The sequence below is a fragment of the Amphiura filiformis genome, chromosome 3 (genome assembly GCF_039555335.1).
Source record: "Amphiura filiformis chromosome 3, Afil_fr2py, whole genome shotgun sequence".
Taxonomy (NCBI): domain Eukaryota; kingdom Metazoa; phylum Echinodermata; class Ophiuroidea; order Amphilepidida; family Amphiuridae; genus Amphiura; species Amphiura filiformis.
Genome location: NC_092630.1, coordinates 62,036,004 through 62,054,784, shown reverse-complemented (window position 1 = coordinate 62,054,784; position 18,781 = coordinate 62,036,004). Strand labels below are relative to the sequence as shown.

Below are 18,781 nucleotides of genomic sequence, written 5' to 3'. Positions count from 1 at the left end.
GAGAGCTGTGGAGCTTCTAGCTAAAAAATGGGCCTCTTTGATTGGTTTTGTCGAAACCTCAAGTGTTCCCTTCATCCAATCAGATGTTTTTTTTATGTCAAACGAAAGCTAACGCTTCCCCCTAAAAACAATTTAATTTAGTCACTAGGTCAACAGATAACGCAATTCAATGTTATAGCAAGGCGAATGTGGTAAATCTGTTGAAAACTACGTATCCAAGCACATTTTTTGACCAAAATGTAGGTTTTCAAAAACCTCAAGTGTTCCTTACAATGTTTGTCAAATTTTATGTCATTAAATGAAAAAGCACACTTATATTGTCCATACACTAGAGTCACTAGAATTGTAAATTCAATGAACTATGACTTTGCTAAAAGAGCAGTACAAATTGATATGATGCATCTACGCACAATCTCCACCTCAAAACACCCGAGTACACAGATATTTCAAAGCACACCAAGTCTAACCTCTACGCAGTCTGTGTTTATACTACACGGTCGAGTGCATAGCATCTTAAGAGCTATGTGGGATGTAGTGAGAAATAGGCATCTGTGATTGGTTTTTCATGCAATCAAAATTTTTTCTATATCGAACGAAAGCTAATACTTCCCCCTAAAAACACTTTTTTTTCATTACGTCATGTCAACAGATAACGCAATTCAATGGTTATAGCAAGGCGAATGTGGTAAATCTGTTGAAAACGACCTATCCATTACGTCATGTCAACAGATAACGCAATTCAATGTTTATAGCAAGAAAAAGACCTATCCAAACACAATATTTGACCAAATGTAGGTTTTAAAAGTCAAAACCTCAAGTGTTCCTTACAATATTTTTTTCAAATTTTATGTCATTAAATTTCAAGAGCACACATATATTGTCCATACTAGCTTCATTTCAATGAGCAATGCCAATTCATTTTAAATTGTAAATTGTGTGCAAAAAGTTACTACATATCAATTACTTTGTATGTACTCTTTAGCAAATTCATAGTTCATTGAATTTACAACCGTATGACAAAACAGGCGAAAATAGCCTCGTCATGAAAATAGCTGATTCATTAAATAAATATTGTAATCTATGACACCAGATTCTATGGTAACACCAAGTTTATTTATCCCATGTGTTCACGGCATAATTTTTATCTAGGTCACATCAACGAATATTTAGGGGCTGTGCAATAAATATGGGCCCTGGTGGGGGAGTAAAGTTAGATTGGAAGGACAACTAGTGGCAAATGGTGGTCATAGACCACAAACCTAGCTGGGCGTGTTGGTGTTGTGGAGGTATCTGACCTCTGCAAAATGTCCCAAAAATGTTCCCCTGGTCATGAGGTTTGTTGTCACCGAGTTTGATTCCCGTACTCCTTACAGGTGTCCAGAAAATGCAATTTTAAGATTTGACCCCAGATGACCTTTGACCTCTGCAATATGTTCCAAAAATGTTCCCCTGGTCATCAAATTTGTTGTTACCGAGTTTGAGCCCCGTACCCCTTACACATGTCCAGAAAATACATTTCAAATATTTGACCTCTGCATGACCTTTGACCTGACCCCTGCAAATGTTCCCCTGGTTATGAGATTTATTGTCACTGAGTTTGAGCCCCATACACCTTACAGATATCCAGAAAATAAAATTATAAGATTTGACCTCTGCATGACCTTTGACCTGACCCCTGCAAATTGTTCCCCTGGTCATGAGATTTGTTGTCACCGAGTTTGAGCCCCATACCCCTTACAGGTGTCCAGATAATGCAATTGTAAGATTTTGCCCCTTTAATGACCTTTGACCCCAATTCTGTAAGCAAGTTCTAGGCGTGGGGTATAGCCGATGCATATATGCAAATGACATCATTTTACTATATAATATGTGGCAGGAGAAGCATTTTGAAGGTATTTGGTTAAATACGGGAAATGCCCCCTTAATGACTATTTACCCCAATTCTGTTTAGACCCTATGGGCACTGGATATAGCCGATACATATGTGCAAGTTACGTAACTGTAGGGTGTAACATGTAGGAGGAGAAGCATTTTGAAATTTATTGCCAGAAAGAAGAAAGAAGAAAGATCGGATAGCATTACAGTACCTAGCTGGGGGTGTAAACCCCCAGCTAGGGGTGTAAACCCCCAGCTAGGTAAGAAAGTTTTGGCGAGCCGAAAAGATGGGGGGGCAAGCAGTCTTTGGCCAGCCAGGGGGGAAGCGATTTTGGCAAAACATTAATGGCTGCGCTCGCAACATGTATCTAGACCATTTTAAGGTTTGCGAATTGGAATCCTGAAAAATATGCTATGTGCAAAGGGGGTAAAGATATTTTAGCAGGCCGAGAGGGTAAGCGATTTTTGGCGGGCCGAGAGATAGAGGGACAAGCGATTTTTGGCGTGCCGTTTGGACATTTTATCTCATAATTATTGCACAGGCCCTTACGTACCAACGCAACCGTGCAAATAACGATAATAGCTGATAATAAGAAACTGTGTTGTAGTATTAAAACATGGTAAAGAACCTTATTTCTTAGATTCGTGAGTAGGTAATGCAGTGCAGTATACGTGTTCATATCGTATCTATATAATTTATATCATGTGGTAGAGCCGGGTTAGAGAGCGTATTTCAGAGTTGCACGTAATAAGTGCATTTCACAAGCCTGATATACGGTATGTATACATTTCTTTCTACGTTATATACCTCTACGTATACGTTATACCTCTACGTGTACGTTATTATATCTAGACGTATGGGGCACACGGTGGCGCAGCGGTACGGGCTCTGCCTTGTAATCGAAGGATTGCGGTTTCGAGCCCCGGCGGTGCCATTGTGTTGTGCACTTGGGCAAGGCGCTTTACCTCACTTGCCTCATCAGGCTACCCAAAGGTGAAATTTGCCCGGGAAATTGGGAGCTGTTATGTATATTTTTTTTGAAAACTGATGCGTTATGAAGAATATATCGATTTCTTGAGATGGAAGTTTGGATTTTTTTTTAAAAGGTCAATTACAATATTTTTGTAATCTAAGGCTTTTGACCTATGACCTCTTCAAATTCATAAAATGCATAAATGCATATTTTTAGTAATTTTGGGCCAAAAATACCCTTTGCATCATTTTTTACAATTTTTTCATTGCAAAAGTTTATATTACACTTTATATTATTGATATACAATGCTCCAAAGCACAGTGTTTTCACAATACCCTCAAAACAACTGATGCGCAGTCATTAGCCTCTAATTCTTGGACCAATGAACGGTAAAAACGCTATTGGACTTGTTTTTTCATATAATTGTACTTATTTACTTACAATATTCTCATTCTTTTTCTTTCTTTTTTCAGAACACGCGGTAGAAATATTCGAACATGGCGGATGAAAACACTGAGAAAACAGGTTGTTATACCATATTCTAGTAGTTTATGTAAATTATGTTGCTATAGTTCAGTGATATAGAACGACACGTCTATTAATATATTATTAGGCATGCAATAGTTATGGACTTTAGACAGAGTGTTTTATTTTTAAAGACCCATTCAGTGATCCCAACGCAAGTGTAAAAGAATTAAAATTGTTTATAAATTGCTTAAAAGTGAAGGATAAGTCATTCAAAGTGTCATGTGGTATTTTGGAAATGCCAAATTTGGCAAAAAACGAAGAAAACAGCAGTACTGACGAAGTTGAAGCCCCATTCAAATACATATAGCTAATTTAGATATTGTCAGTATCTAAATTACAGATTCGTGTAAAATGTCTTATTTTGTCTTAAATACACGGTTTTCGGCTGAACCACTTGCAGGCTATGTTAGCACATCTATGACAATGACAAAGGTACCAAAATCTCTCGGGCATGATATCAACAGGTGGGCTTTCAGAAGATGTCCTATGATGTTGTGCGACTTTAATTATATTAATTGATTAATTAATTAATATTAATTTTTCGGTTCAGTAGTTTGACCATGAGCTTCTTCTTTGTAAGTCGATTTCTAACTCTTTATTCGTTGTGCTACACGTGCTAAAAATTCCTTTTCTTTTCAATATTATGATATGGATACTTAAGAAATTGGATAGCAACGTGTGCACAGTATTTTTGTGGGACCTGAGAGCACATCAGACACACGGATCAGATAGTAACATTTGCAAGTTATTTTTTTGTGGGAGATAAGAGCACATTTGGCACATCAAAATTTTGATGTGTCTGATGTGCTTTCATGTCCCAAAAATACTGTGCAAACATTGCTATCCGATCCCTTAAGACAATGTCAAATCATCCGGTAATATTTATTTCTGACAAACTGTATAAGACATGCCTCGTATAATTTATAACATATACTCTGTCACACCATAACATGTGACTTCTTGCTTACATGAAGGTTCAACTACTCCAATGGCTGAACAGGTTAACCTGAGGGGTGATTTGCCACCGGAAGTAGTTCATGAAGGTGTCCTGTTCCCATGGCACGTATCAGAAAGAGCGGTAAAAGCCTTGAAAGATTATGACGTCAGAGATGATGACATCTGGGTAACAACGTATCCAAAGTCAGGTATTTTATTAAGAATGGTTATTATAATTATGATTTCTTGCAAACAAAATGCATCATATTAATAGTTTGTGCACTTTCTGCGTCGTTCGCGCGCTTATTTCAATATGCAACAGCTCTAATAATCCATCATAACGTGGTCGGACTGAGGAATTTCCATAACTTGGGCACCATATTCTGACCACCTTTTCTGACTACCTTTTGACCAACCTTTCTGACCATCTTTCTGGTATTATTTAGTTGTTTGCTTCATTTTTCTTGTCTTTACAATTTGCACAATAATGTTGTACAATTGTTTTATTTTTAGAGGGCAGTAAACTTCTCAATTCAGAGAGGGGTTCTAAGGTATTGTGGTGGTCTTGGGCAATCTATAATTCCTTGTGCTGGCTCAATAATTACTAAAGTAAATACACTTACCACTTCACAAGTTCATGAAACAAGCAGAAAGTCTGAACAGGGAAGTGCCAACCGGCTAGTGGTACTTCCCTGGTCTGAAGATTGAAGCATGAAGAAATTGAAGCAGGGAAGCACTTTCCTGCTTGAAGGGACCACTTGTACAAATTAAGAAGTCAGGAAAATTGGATCGGGATGTGTGCTAAGTTTTTTTTTTATTTACCATGAAAGTGTTTGCTGTAACAGTCATGTACCCTTAAAACATAATATCTATTAATAAGCCCCAGAGAAAAGCTTGTAAATTTTCGCTCAGAACTTATTGCTTTTATAATGTATGAATTAAATACCACATGTATCACAGCAAAAGCTGGTCAAAAAAGGTGGTCAGAAACTGTGGTCAGGTTATGGAAACTCCCATCGGGCTTTAAAGGGAGTATCCGACAATCATAACATTATATCTTATATGTTAGAAAAATAACTATCAAGCACGAATCACATGGTTTTATTTAAAACAAACTCACAGTCGGCTCTCAACACGCGATATTCAAAATTCCCGCGCCGAAATTGTCTAAGTGCAATGACGTAATAGTTATTTGTGCTCAATTGTCGACAGCTTTCATTATATTACTAGGACGTCATTGTACTCGACAATCTCGGCGCCCGGGAATTTTGAATATCGCGTGTTGAGAAACGAATGTTTTATTAGTTTTGATGGTCACTATAAATTTGTTTTAAATAAAACCAGGTGATTCGTGCTTGGTAATTATTTTTCTTTCATATAAGGCATAATGTTGTGATTGCCTGAGACTTCCTTTAAGGTTCAAACAACTTTTTTTTTCAGGAACACATTGGACAGTTGAAATCGTTAATCTTGTGCTCGCAGATGGACATGAGGAAAAGATCGATCGCACTAAACAACCTTTGCCTATTGAAGTGGACCACGTTCAACCCGGGACTAAAATTCCTGAGCACCTTCCATCTCACATGAGGATACCTCAGTTTGAGAGAAGTAAAAGTTTTCCATCGCCTAGAGTGTTGATGACACATCTACCTGAGCATATGATGCCAAAACAAATATATGAAGGGAAAGGAAAGGTAAAAGGGTTTTCATTTTCAACTTATATATATTTTGAAAATGTGAAAATGATGATGATCATTGATTGGTTTATTGATCGATAAATTGATTTCAGGTTATATTTGTACTTCGCAACCCAAAGGATTCAGCCGTCTCCGTGTGGCACTTTGTTCGGCCTAGCAAATTCAACCCTAGACATGAGTTGTGGGATACATTTTTCGAAGAGTTCTGCACTGATGAAAGTAAGTCAGTCTAGAAAACTGAAAAGGAATAGTTACAGTTTAAGGTGCGTGATCACGTTAAGGCCTATCACACAGTCACAACTTATTCCAAGTTTTTAGTTCTAGTGTTCCAGTGATAAGCAACAATGTGAATTCTAGTGGCCCATATAACAGTCCCAGATAATTAATTCAGAGCAATCAGCACACTATGTATTTAACTGTAAGCTCCGACCAGTTTGACTTTGTTATTGCTGTGGCACCAACAACCAAAAGCTAAATGTTCATCTTTTTTTCGACATCAATAATTGTTTCCATTTCCAATAACTTTCCACCATTTTCTTTTTGTAGCGATTTGGGGAGGCTACTTTAAGTTTAACTTGCAATTTTGGAAAAAACATCGCCATGACAAAACATTTCTATTTCTGAAATATGAAGATATGCGACGGGTGAGTTGAAATAATTATTTATTCAGTGTCTGCTCTAATGTCCCTTCTTCTTTTGCAGTTACTATTATTGTGCTATTTGCATGAATCGTAAGAGCGCGGATGGTCCGTCCTTTGAAGGAAGCATGAAGCCGTCAATGCAGTGGGCACGAATTATAAATTACCAGGTTGGCATTTTGGAAAGTTAGGAGTGGCGCCTTTTTAAAAAAAAAACCCTTCAAGACAGCAAGATTCTATTAATGGAGTGCGGGCTGAAATTAATAAAAAGGTTCACTTATTGCTTTTGTTATGACCTACTGAAATTTTGGCAACTAACTTGTATGTTATACATCAGTGACGAGTAAGAAGGCCTTTTATGTCACCCTTAAGAGGTTTTGGGGTGACATTATCAGATCATGGGTTGTTGGAAGCTTTGTGTTTCGAACTTGAATGTTTTTTGACTAAGTGTGTTGTGTCCCATTATCTTTTGATTATTAATAGGATCTTAGAGGTGCGGTTGTCCAAATAGCTGATTTTCTAGGGCGTCCTCTGCCAGATGAAGCCATAGAGCGTGTTGTTAACAAGAGTACGTTGGACAGCATGAAACAAAGGTTTCACACGGTTGATGATAATTCTGGAAAGAACAAGATTGGCGTACCATCTATTATCAGAAAAGGTAATATCTTGCTATGACTTAACATGAACTTTCATTATTTGGTGCCGTACAATTCCCCGAGTTTAAGCGGTTTTGCTTCGCTGCTGGTAATAGCTATGTGGAAGATGTCATTGAGTGACCTAAGTGATATAAGACCAAAAACAGGAAAATGAAAATTGTGATACTTTAGGGTATTCGTTTAACATGACTTTCAGCACCATATTCAACTAACCTTGCATTTTCCATGTGTGACAAACATCTTCAACAGATGAAGTTTTATGATGTTGTGCTGTACGTGCCCTGTTGCCATCCTTATACAACGACCTTATTCGACCAAAAGTTGCCCAAGTCAACAAATCCAACACAACATCATAGGACATCTTCTGAAAGCCCACCTGTTGATATCATGCTCGAGGGACTCACTTCAATATAAAATGGATATAGGTGTAGGGCTGACACTTTGACAATAAGGGGCATTTGGTGAGAGCAAAATGGGGTCATTGGGTGAGATCACGATTTTTGGCACTGGGTGAGACCAAAATCCACAAAATAATTTATGGAATCTTTGAGTGAGAGACGAACTGTTTTAACCTAAATTAGGGGGCATTGGATGAGAATATGGAATTTTTTAATGGGATCTTTGAGTGAGAGCCAAAAGAAGCCTCAAACATTAAATTTCTAGTTGTAAATGGTTTCTAATGGCTTTGGTATTTCAAAATAAGTAACAGTCACAGTCATAAAATAAAAGTTACTGTTCAAATTGAAAAATAAGGGTCTTTAGATTTCAGGTGGAATGGTAAAGAAAGGGGTCTTTGGGTGACAGAGCGTGTGTTTGAAGAAAAAGTATGGGGTCATTGGGTGACAGCGATGCTAAAACAGGGGGTACGCTTCACCTACCAAGGTGGTAGCCCCCCCGAGATATCATGATAATACAAATAAGATGTCCTCTGTTCGCCTTTTTAAAACAATTTTCATTGTCACTACTACAGGTATAGTCGGAGACTGGAAAACTCGGTTTACAGTTGCTCAGAATGAAACCTTTGATAAGCTTTACCAAGAGAAGATGGAAGGATCGGATCTCCACATGGATTTTGTTTGAAATAAAGCGATACTATTTTACTGCTACAATTATGACATCTTAGAATCCCACTAGAGCTCACTAGCTAATTAGAGTTAATTGGATTGTTAATTAGACAACGATATGCTGTAAACTAAAAACAATATGTAAACCAACATAAAAAAATAATGTCTGATGTGGACGTATGTTGAATAGTGCAAAAAAGTTTGTCTCTCAAATATGTTGCAAAAAAGCTATGTGCTGTGCATTTTTGGTGTTTTCACTTTTAGCCAGCTTTTTCTATTAACTTTTTTATGGATATGGATATTTTATATATGAAGAGTTTGTTTCTGAAAGGGATTATATCCATTATGAGATAATTAACGTTTGTTGAAATAAGTATGTTGCACTTCTCTGCTTAAAGCCATAATGTACGATTTCCTTCAAATTTTAAATTTGTTATTCTATACTCAAAATGCTGAAATAATACTAGTAATAATTGTCGGGAAGAGTTCCTGTCCATTTTCAGCTGAAATTACAAGGTAAAGTGAAAAAAGCCCTACTAATTATTTTGACCGTTTAACATGCAGTAGGAGGATATAAAGTCATAATTCATGAATTATATTAATTCGCAATGTATAGTTTACTATAGTTTATTTTATGTGTGTATTTGTGCTTTTAACTTTTTTGTGAATATGGATATTTTATATATGAAGAGTTAGTTTCTGAAAGGGATTATATTCATTTTGTGTAGTTTTGAGATAATCAACGTTTGCTTAAATGTTGCACTTCTCTGCTTAAAGCCATAATGCCTTCCTTCAAATTTTAAATTTGTTATTCTATACTCAAAATTCTGAAACAATACTAGTAATAATATTCTTGGGTGAGTATTCCTGTCCATTTTCAGCTGAAATAACAAGGTAAAGTGAATGAACCCCCCCCCCCCCCGGGGGCACTTCAATATAAAATGGATATAGGTGTACGGTTGACTTTCGCAGTAAGGGGCATTCGGTGAGAGCAAAATGTAAAAAATATGGGGTCAATGGGTGAGAGCATGATTTTTGGCATTCGGTGAGAGCAAAATGAAAAAATATGTGGTCATTGGTTGAGAACATGATCTTTTTTTCAATGGAACCTTTGGGTGAGAGCCGAAACAGAGCCACAGAAACCTCGAACATCAGTAACAAAATCAGTGATAGGCCCCTAAATGAAATTTGCTGTTCAAATTGAAAAATAAGGTTCTTTGGGTGACAGATCGAATGGAAAAATATGGGGTCTTTGGGTGATAGCGACGCTGAAAGGGGGGTCTTGACATACGCGTCACATCCAAAGTGGAGTGCCCCCCCGGAAGAAACCCTACTGGTTATTTTGCCAGTTTAACATGCAGTAAGAGGACATAATAGTCACTCGTTTTTCATTCGTTGAAATGGCAAAAAATACTTTCGCCATAAAAAATACAATAAAATAATTCACACCAATACCAGAATTCTATAATGTCCACAAAGCCACACTCCGACTCATATAGCCAGCCTTTTGGCTGGCGAAAATTACTGGTTCATAAATACACATTGTAATCCATGTGTCTGGGACACATCCTTTTAAGGTAAGGAACACCGAGTTTATTTATTTATCCCATATGTTCACTACATATATTTTGACCAAGGTCACGTTTATTTACGCACCGCAAACGTGCAAACAATGATAAATTAGAAGCCATGTTGTATTAAGAGCCTTTATTTATTTTGTTGGCTTCGTGCGTAGGTAGTGCAGTGCAGTATTATATAATCTATATAATTTATATCATGTGGTAGAGCCGGGTTAGAGAGCGTATTTCAGAGTTGCACGGAACAAGTGTGCTTCACAAGCCTGATACACGGTATGTATAAATTTCCTTCCGTTATAACGCTACGTATACGTTATTATATCTCTACGTATGGGGCACGGTCTCATAGCCATAGTGCAGTTACGTCCACGGCAAATTCACCGTGACCTTTCCAGCAATAAACCCACTTATTGACGATTAAACCGATATATGCAGTACTAAACCATTATATAGTAATCTATTGTCCAATGCAAATTTATTACCACATGATAATATTAATCCAATGAGCGACCAAATTGTCCAATCGATAATGACGCTATTGACATGTACGAGCGGAGCTCCACTGACCGAGTTTTGGGGTATTTTGCACTGGTTTGCAGCTGTTTGCTGTCATTTACTCATCAAGGCGGACCACCGTTATTATAAGGACTATGCTAATTATTTAAAGATTGACATGTAGAAAATAAGCCATACTTGATTAACAGAAAGTACTAAATTTGTACCTATTACGGTTTTATGACACCAATCTTCCAAATACGACCAAACCATGGCTGCCCGGTGAAGCAAAATGTGCATTGGAATAACACGGCGAGTTTGGATAGATGGTAGGATTTCTTTTCATAAAATATATGTTCCCCGTTATTAAAGCTTGTACCGGGTTGAAAATTCAGATATTTGGAAAAGAATAAGTAATTGAAACATAGAGCAAGTACTAAAATCATAGCTTTTATACTGTTTGATATATGACGCTAACTAGTTCATCCCCTATAGCTACAACACAGCGCTACCAGTAGGATTCAATTGTCTATCATGCGTATTGTGAGTGCCCCTGTGTTGTGTGCATACATGTAGTTAACAATAACTACATGATGGCGGTACGAGCTCTGCCTTGCAATCGGCGGATTGCGGTTTCGAGGTGCTGTGCACCTGGGCAAGGCGCTTAACCTTAATTGTCACTCTCTACCCAGGGGTGAAATTGTGAGCTGTTAGGGATATTGTCCATTGAGCGCCGCCCAAAGTTATTAGCATACCTTGGGCATTGTATGGCAGCTAACATTCCAACTACAGTAGAATAAGTGTTAAGCGCTTTGATATATGTGAAACACCATGTGAAAGGCGCTGTATAAGGTGGCTGTCATTTTCTTCGGAAGGGGGGAATATACTGGAATTCATAGAATTTTTAAATCAATAATAAGGGGGTCATAGTTTTTTACACCAAAAAATACGGGGGTTATAGAATTATTAACTTGGGCTGGTGACTCAAAAATTTTGCACGCCGCGCTGCGCACACATTCTTTTAACTTACGATCAAAATGTTCGCACAATCTTTCGTTATATAATGCAAAAAAATGCGCGCTCCCGTGCATTCTTTGCACTTACGATCAAAAATGTCTCACTAAAATTTTTGTGTGCTCAGCGTCTTAGTTTTGGCAATGAATAATTTGTCTTGAGTCTGTGTAGGTGGAAAAGGGGTCATAAAAAAAATTCGACCGACATTTTCATGCCGCCCTCCGAAGAAAATGACATCCCACTAAATGCCAACATTTATTTTACCCTACTAGTGCTGACTTACTTCGATTTAAATTGGAGGGAAATATGATCTCAACCAGAATAAAAGACTATTCTTGAATGCGCTGTTTTTGACTTCATGGTGTGGTCCCAGCAAACACAAAACGTTTTCGACATCATTCGCAAAAGGTTATAAAAGGTTGTCAGAAAACGTTTAAATGTCGGGTTATATAAAGGGTATATTAAGAGTATAAAACGTTTTCATAACCTTAAAAAACATTTTGCTGATAATCTACTGCTGAGCAAACAAAAATGTTTTACAGAAAACGTTTAAATGTCGGGTTATATAAATGGTATAAAAACGTTTTAATAACATTCCAAAAACATTCTTGAAAACTTGATACAAAACATTCTAAACAGAATGTTATTTTGGGGAGTTGAAAAATATTTTGCGAAAAATGTTTGCCCAAAATATTTTCAATAACGTTTTAAAAACGTTTTCATGACCTTTATATAACCCGACATTTAAATGTTATTAAAAGGTTTTGAAAAAACATTTTAAGAACATTGCTGTGTTTGCTGGGTTCAAATATTTTAACATAATGTTATTTAAGTATTGACACAATATTTGGCAAAAATGTTTGCGAAAATAGTTTACAATAACATTTTTGAAAACATTTAAAAATATTGTTATAGTGTGTTTTCATACAAAACGTTTTAAAACGTTATCATGACCTTTATATAACCCGACATTTTAATGTTATTAAAACGTTTTTATCTAAACCAAAAGCCAAAATATAACTTATTTAAAACGTTTTAAAAACGTTTTTGTGTTTGCTGGGGTACTGGTACATTGCTCATTTATCCAAAAATACCAATTTTTTTAGTTAACTAGTTATTTGGTTACTTCTCATGGCAGAGCCCCATTATGAATAGGTCATATTTTGGGAGGTTATAATATAAAAATGTAAATAAATTCATCAGGTTTGCAGAAATTCAGAATACAAAGTTCGTTTTTCAAAACCAATAAAATACTGTTTTTCACTGACCTGACAGTTTCGAGTGTCTTGGGCGACACTCTTCTTCAGAGTGATCTATGTTCACACACCTCCGGCGGATTTCGGCCTGTAGAGGGCGCACTACTCGCGGAGATGATTGGGTCATAGATGTGACTTAGAAAATGGGCCCCTCGTCTCTGTTCATGACTTGCGGGGATTTCTTCCTTATCCAGATGGATTCCATGATTCTTCTTGATCTCGCGTCACCTTCCTTGCTAAGGATTTTGGACCCATGCCAATCGATGACGTGATTTAGTTGTACAGAGTGATCGGCTATGGCAGATTTGCTGAGCTCACTTTCCGACTGTTTTCTGGTCTGGGAAAAGAGGGATCCGGACTCTACAACAGACTGTGTATATGAGATCCCTTGTTCAAATTGTGATCAGTCATATGTGGGTGAAACGGGGCGATGTTTTTCCACGAGATTAAGTGAACACATGAAAGAAACGGACAAAGTAACGGGTTTGAAAAAGAACTACACCCGTCAGACCAGAAAACAGTCGGAAAGTGAGCTCAGCAAATCTGCCATAGCCGATCACTCTGTACAACTAAATCACGTCATCGATTGGCATGGGTCCAAAGTCCTTAGCAAGGAAGGTGACGCGAGATCAAGAAGAATCATGGAATCCATCTGGATAAGGAAGAAATCCCGCAAGTCATGAACAGAGACGAGGGGCCATTTTCTAAGTCACATCTATGACCCAATCATCTCCGCGAGTAGTGCGCCCTCTACAGGCCGAAATCCGCCGGAGGTGTGTGGACATAGATCACTCTGAAGAAGAGTGTCGCCCAAGACACTCGAAACTGTCAGGTCAGTGAAAAACAGTATTTTATTGGTTTTGAAAAACGAACTTTGTATTCTGAATATAAAACTGGGTCACATAATTATTTTGTACAATGTGATACTGTAAATGCGGGTCGATTTTACTACTGGCAAACCTGTACTAAGTTTTGGATTAAGAACCCCTCCCCTGTATTTGTGTCACCTCCAAAAGCCCCCCGAAATCCACCACCAACTTACTTTGACGGCCCATCGGTAGACGAGGCTATAAACAGAACAGATTATGTTTATTATAGTAAATATAGTTAAGCTAACAACCCGTCCACATGACACGCCCCCTGTTAGATCTAACTATTTAACTATTTCACAACAATCTTTACCATACCTTTTTACCGCACAGCTTCACATAAATATCAGTAGAAGAAGTCAAAATGGCAGATGAAAAGCCCGATTCAAAACCTTCCTTGGCTGACCTGAAAGGCGATTTGCCTTCGGAAGTAGTTCATGATGGGGTACCGTTTCCGTGGAGTGTGACTGATAGGGCGGTAAAAGCTTTGAAAGATTATGACGTCCGAGATGATGACATCTGGGTAACAACGTATCCAAAAGCAGGTAATAACGAGCCATACGGTATTGTAAAATTTCCATAAGAAATAAAATGGTATTTCTTTTTCACAAAATGTTAGTTTCACTGTCGCATGTTCCTTTTGAATTTTGACACGAACAGATGAGGCAAAAGAAAGAAAATTTCCCTTTATCGCATAATATTTCATTGAAAACCCTCCCACTCGGCTATTTCAAAAATGTAATCAGGCTTCCTTAGCCTGTGTAATTAGCATTAAATAAATTTGGTTCTAAAAACACTTTTAGAAGCATTTGATATTGGCGTATACTGCTGTGGACACGCACGCTCATAGCTTTCACAATATAGGCACTTTTAAGATATTTTTAACATTGACTTTGCCATTTTCGTCGTTTTTTATCTATATAAAAAGAAAAAGAAATGTCTAGTTTAAAGTTTAACCCCAATTTGGTAAGATGAAGGCTGGTAAGATGAAGGTTAAGTCGTGGTGCAATAATTATGTGTACCTCGGATTGGTAAATTATAGGGGGAAAAGATTTGTGGCGGACCAAATGGGGGGGGGGGGGGCTAAAACCTTTTTGGCAGGGCGAAAGGAGGAACAAGCAATTTTTGGCAGACCAAAAGGAGGGGGCATGCGATTTTTGACTCAGATGTTTTGGGCACCGTTTCTATATTACACCGGGGGGCAAAGATTTTTTTGCCTCGGGGCAAGCGATTTTTGGCAGTACCATTTTGAGAGTTCACCACCCCGAGGTACACATAATTGTTGCAAAGTGTCTAATGTTTCAGGTGCACAGCATTATATATTTTCTCTGCTTAAAACAAAGTATGCTATTATGGCAGACACTGCGTTTTTCTTTAATTTCAAAATAATGGGGCAACGTAATCGAGGTTTCTAGCAATCGTGACAAGGAACTTCACCTTATGCAATTTCAGGAACACACTGGGCAGTTGAAATCGTTAATCTTGTGCTCGCAGATGGACATGAGGAAAATATCGATCGTACCAAACAGCCTAAGCCAATGGAATTTGATATCACTAAACCCGGGGCTAAACCTCCTGACCATTTACCATCTGAAAAGAGCATACCACAGTATGAGCGAGGGAAGGATTGGCCATCTCCTAGAGTGTTCATGACACATCTACCTGAGCATATGATGCCAAAACAAATATATGAAGGGAAAGGAAAGGTAAAAAGATTACTCCAACTTAATAATTTACCACCAAAGTGGTGATGGTTGTAGTGGGCGTAGTGATATGAAGTTTAAGATAGATGGATGTTTGGGTGGATGAGTAGTTGGGTGGATGGGTGGGTGTATGGATGACTGGGTGGATGGATCGATGGATCGATCGATCGATTGACTGATTAATTGCTTACTTGCATGCTTCATTGATCGATTGATTGATTGACTGATTGACTGTGGTTTATTTTCAGATCGTGTTCGTTCTTCGCAATCCCAAGGATCTAGCCGTCTCCATGTGGAACTTTCTTCGACACATGAAAATCAACCCCAAACATGAGCAGTGGAATACATTCTTTGAACAGTACTGCACTGACGAGAGTAAGAATAAATAGATCTAAGAGAACATGTCTGTTGTTGGTATTGCATATTGTATATTAACATGTTTGGATAAGAGCATAAGATAACATTAATTTTAATGGCATCTGGCAGTAAAATGTTGTCCCCCAACCATGCCAATGTTTTGCCAACGGTTCATCAGTTTTGATAATTACGAAATACGAGTTTTTAATTTAAAATCAATTTAAGAAACGTTATTTTTATGCTTCACTGCTGGAGACTACATGTAACTTAACATCACTACCGGAAGTGACATGACTTCCTGCCAGTCATCAGCTGTTGTTGGATCGGATCATCACAACAAAAACGGGCTTTGAAAAAGTCGGTTGTTCATGACGAAACTGTCAGCAAAATTTTGTCTCTTCCATTTGTTTTGAGAGATTAAAAATTCTTTTCATCCCCTACCGTTTTTGTATGTAAGACATTGTTTTTTGCAGATATCATATTTCTGCATTATGTCCCAGTTCGTAGTTGTCTTAATAGAGTTGATAATGTAAGAGGCTTAGTCTTGGTGGTGGAATAGATCTTTTTATTTCTAAACATGGTCAATACGCTTGATGTTCAGCATTTTTATGTAACATGATGTAGTTATTTTACATATCAGTTGATATCACCCTGGACGATTTTGTTGCAATGGAGATTGTTGGGCCTCTCCACAGATGCTCCCATTTCGAAAATACATACCATGCAAGCGCCTTCTGTCGGGAGAGGTGGGTGCTAGAGTCCATCATGGAATCAAGATATTTAAAATTGGGGAAAATTGGTGGGTTGTCCGTATATACTTGAAGTGGCAGTTGCTGGTCATGTACTCTTTACACTGATGATGAGAAACAGGCTTCCTGCTGCAGCTGCTGTTCTGGTCTGCTGGTTCAAAATCAATCATGTAAGGAGCAAAGTGGCACCTCATGACACTTGTACATTTTACAGTTACAGTTTACAATTGAGGGCAGGGTGAATGAGGTGTCTGTGTGCGGGTTGGGGTGTATAAGTTCAACTTTTTTGTCGTTTTCTTTGACGCCAAACATGGTGTAATTCTCTTCTGTTTTCCAAGATTAGTTATATAATTTCCCCTCACTTTCCGCACGACATATCTTTGTTTTTGTAGTGGTTTGGGGGAACTTCTTTACCTACAACTTGAACTTTTGGAACAAACATCGCCTTGATGAAAATTTCCTATTTCTCAAATATGAAGATATGAAACGGGTGAGTTTTTTCGTAGTATACATTATTTGAAAATGGATCCGTTTGTGATCAGACCTTTGAGGAAACATCAACACTATAAGCAGCTTAATTCGTACGTAGTTACCTTAACACGAAACCTGTATTAGGTCTATATCTTACATTCAAAAGGGTGATGAGGTAATAACAGAGGATTAGCTTTGCTGAGGTCTTCTGTTCTATTTTGATACTTTAACAGGATCTTAGAGCAGCCGTAGTCCAAGTAGCGGATTTTATAGGACGCCCTCTGTCAGACGAAGCCATAGACCGTGTAGTTGACCAATCTACGGTAGACAGTATGAAACAAAGATTTAACACAGCCGAAAATAAAACGGGAAAAATTGGAGCACCGTCTATTATCAGGAAAGGTAATTACAAATAAGGAAAACACAATAGTATTGTTGAAACTTAAAAACTTACCTTTGCATTTTCGATGTGTGCCAAACATATTCAACAGATGAAGTCCCATGATGTTATGTTGTACGTGTCCTGTTGTCATCCTTATATAACGACCTCATTCGACCAAAAGTTGCCTAAGTCAACAAATCCAACACAACATCATATGACATCTTCTGAAAGCATTTTGGCATTGGTACCGGGTGAGAGCAAAATGCACAAAATATGGAATCATTTAGTGAGAGACGGACACTTTTGACCTAAATTAGGAGAGCATTGGGTACGGGTGAGAATATGGATTTTTAATGGGATGTTTGGATGAGAGCCTAAAGAAGCCTCAAACATTGAATTTCTAGTTGTAAATGATTTCTAATGGCTTTGGTATCAGTCATAAAATAAAAGTTAAAGTTCAAATTGAAAAATAAGGGTCTTTGGGTTTTAGGTGGACCATTTGGAATGGTAAAGTAAGGGGTCTTTGGGTGACAGAGCATGTGTTCAAAGAAAAAGTATGGGGTCTTTGGGTGACAGCGATGCTAAAAAGGGCGGTACGCGGCCCCTGCCAAGGTGGTAGCCCCCCCCCCCCCCTAGATAATACAAATAAGATGTCCTCTGTTCATCATTTTAAAACAATTATCATTATCACTATTACAGGTATAGTCGGAGACTGGAAAACTCGGTTTACAGTAGCTCAAAATGAAACCTTTGATAAGCTTTACCAAGAGAAGATGGAAGGATCGGATCTCCACATGGATTTTGTTTGAAATAAAACGATACTATTATACTGCTACAATTATGACATCTTAAACTCCCACTAGAGCTCACTAGGTAATTAGAGTTAATTGGATTGTTAATCATCAAAGACATGCCGTGAACTAAAAATAATTTGCTTTCAATTCCTGGTAAGAAGATGATAAATTACCTCTGTATATAGGGTTCATCGCAGTGTCTGGAAAAGCTGTAGCTTTTAGCGCCGTATCAAAGTCTAAAAAAAAAGGGCACGGCAAGCGAAAGTGTCTTCATATTTCCCGCCTGAAAACTTGCGTCAGCGCCTATACTATAGGCCTCATTCATTCATTCATATTTATTTGGCAAAAAGCGACATAAAATTGTACAATGAAACATACAAAAATTTAACACATTGAAAAGCTGCACACCAAAAAGACACCAAAATGCCGAATTGCCAGGATGACCCATAAAGTCTAGCTTCCTGTGTAGACTTAATTCCAATGGGGTCCCACAAAAAGAACAAAAAGATGACTGGGAGCGTGCGAAACATAGGATAAAACAAAGGCGGGGACCTAAAGGAGTAAGCTACACAAATTCAGCAGACTCATGGGTCATAGCAACTCTAGCCAAGTATTTTTTCATAGCATGTTTATAAGTACATTTGTCCAGAATGGATTTGATATGCGAAGGTAGGTTATTCCAATCAAGAGTTGCATGGTAGAAAAAAGATTTTTTTTATTTGAACCAACTCTTGGGACATGGAAAT

At 37.8% G+C, this 18,781-nt stretch overlaps 2 protein-coding genes across 2 annotated transcripts; both read left to right on the top strand.

Moving 5' to 3' along the window:
• Positions 1 to 4,365: 4,365 nt before the first annotated feature.
• LOC140149031 (sulfotransferase 1A1-like) lies at positions 4,366 to 8,458 on the top strand. The gene is made up of 6 exons (XM_072171178.1): positions 4,366 to 4,522; positions 5,754 to 6,007; positions 6,103 to 6,229; positions 6,557 to 6,654; positions 7,132 to 7,306; positions 8,275 to 8,458. The coding sequence occupies exons 1-6, from the start codon at positions 4,366 to 4,368 to the stop codon at positions 8,382 to 8,384; spliced, it is 921 nt and encodes a 306-aa protein (XP_072027279.1). The 3' UTR covers positions 8,385 to 8,458.
• Positions 8,459 to 13,967: 5,509 nt separating this feature from the next.
• LOC140148893 (sulfotransferase 6B1-like) lies at positions 13,968 to 18,543 on the top strand (the record flags this gene model as incomplete). Its single annotated transcript, XM_072170990.1, has 6 exons — positions 13,968 to 14,124; positions 15,032 to 15,285; positions 15,531 to 15,657; positions 16,781 to 16,878; positions 17,093 to 17,261; positions 17,941 to 18,543. Coding segments are annotated over 6 exons (915 nt in total), but the record flags the coding sequence as incomplete, so codon positions are not given.
• Positions 18,544 to 18,781: the final 238 nt, after the last annotated feature.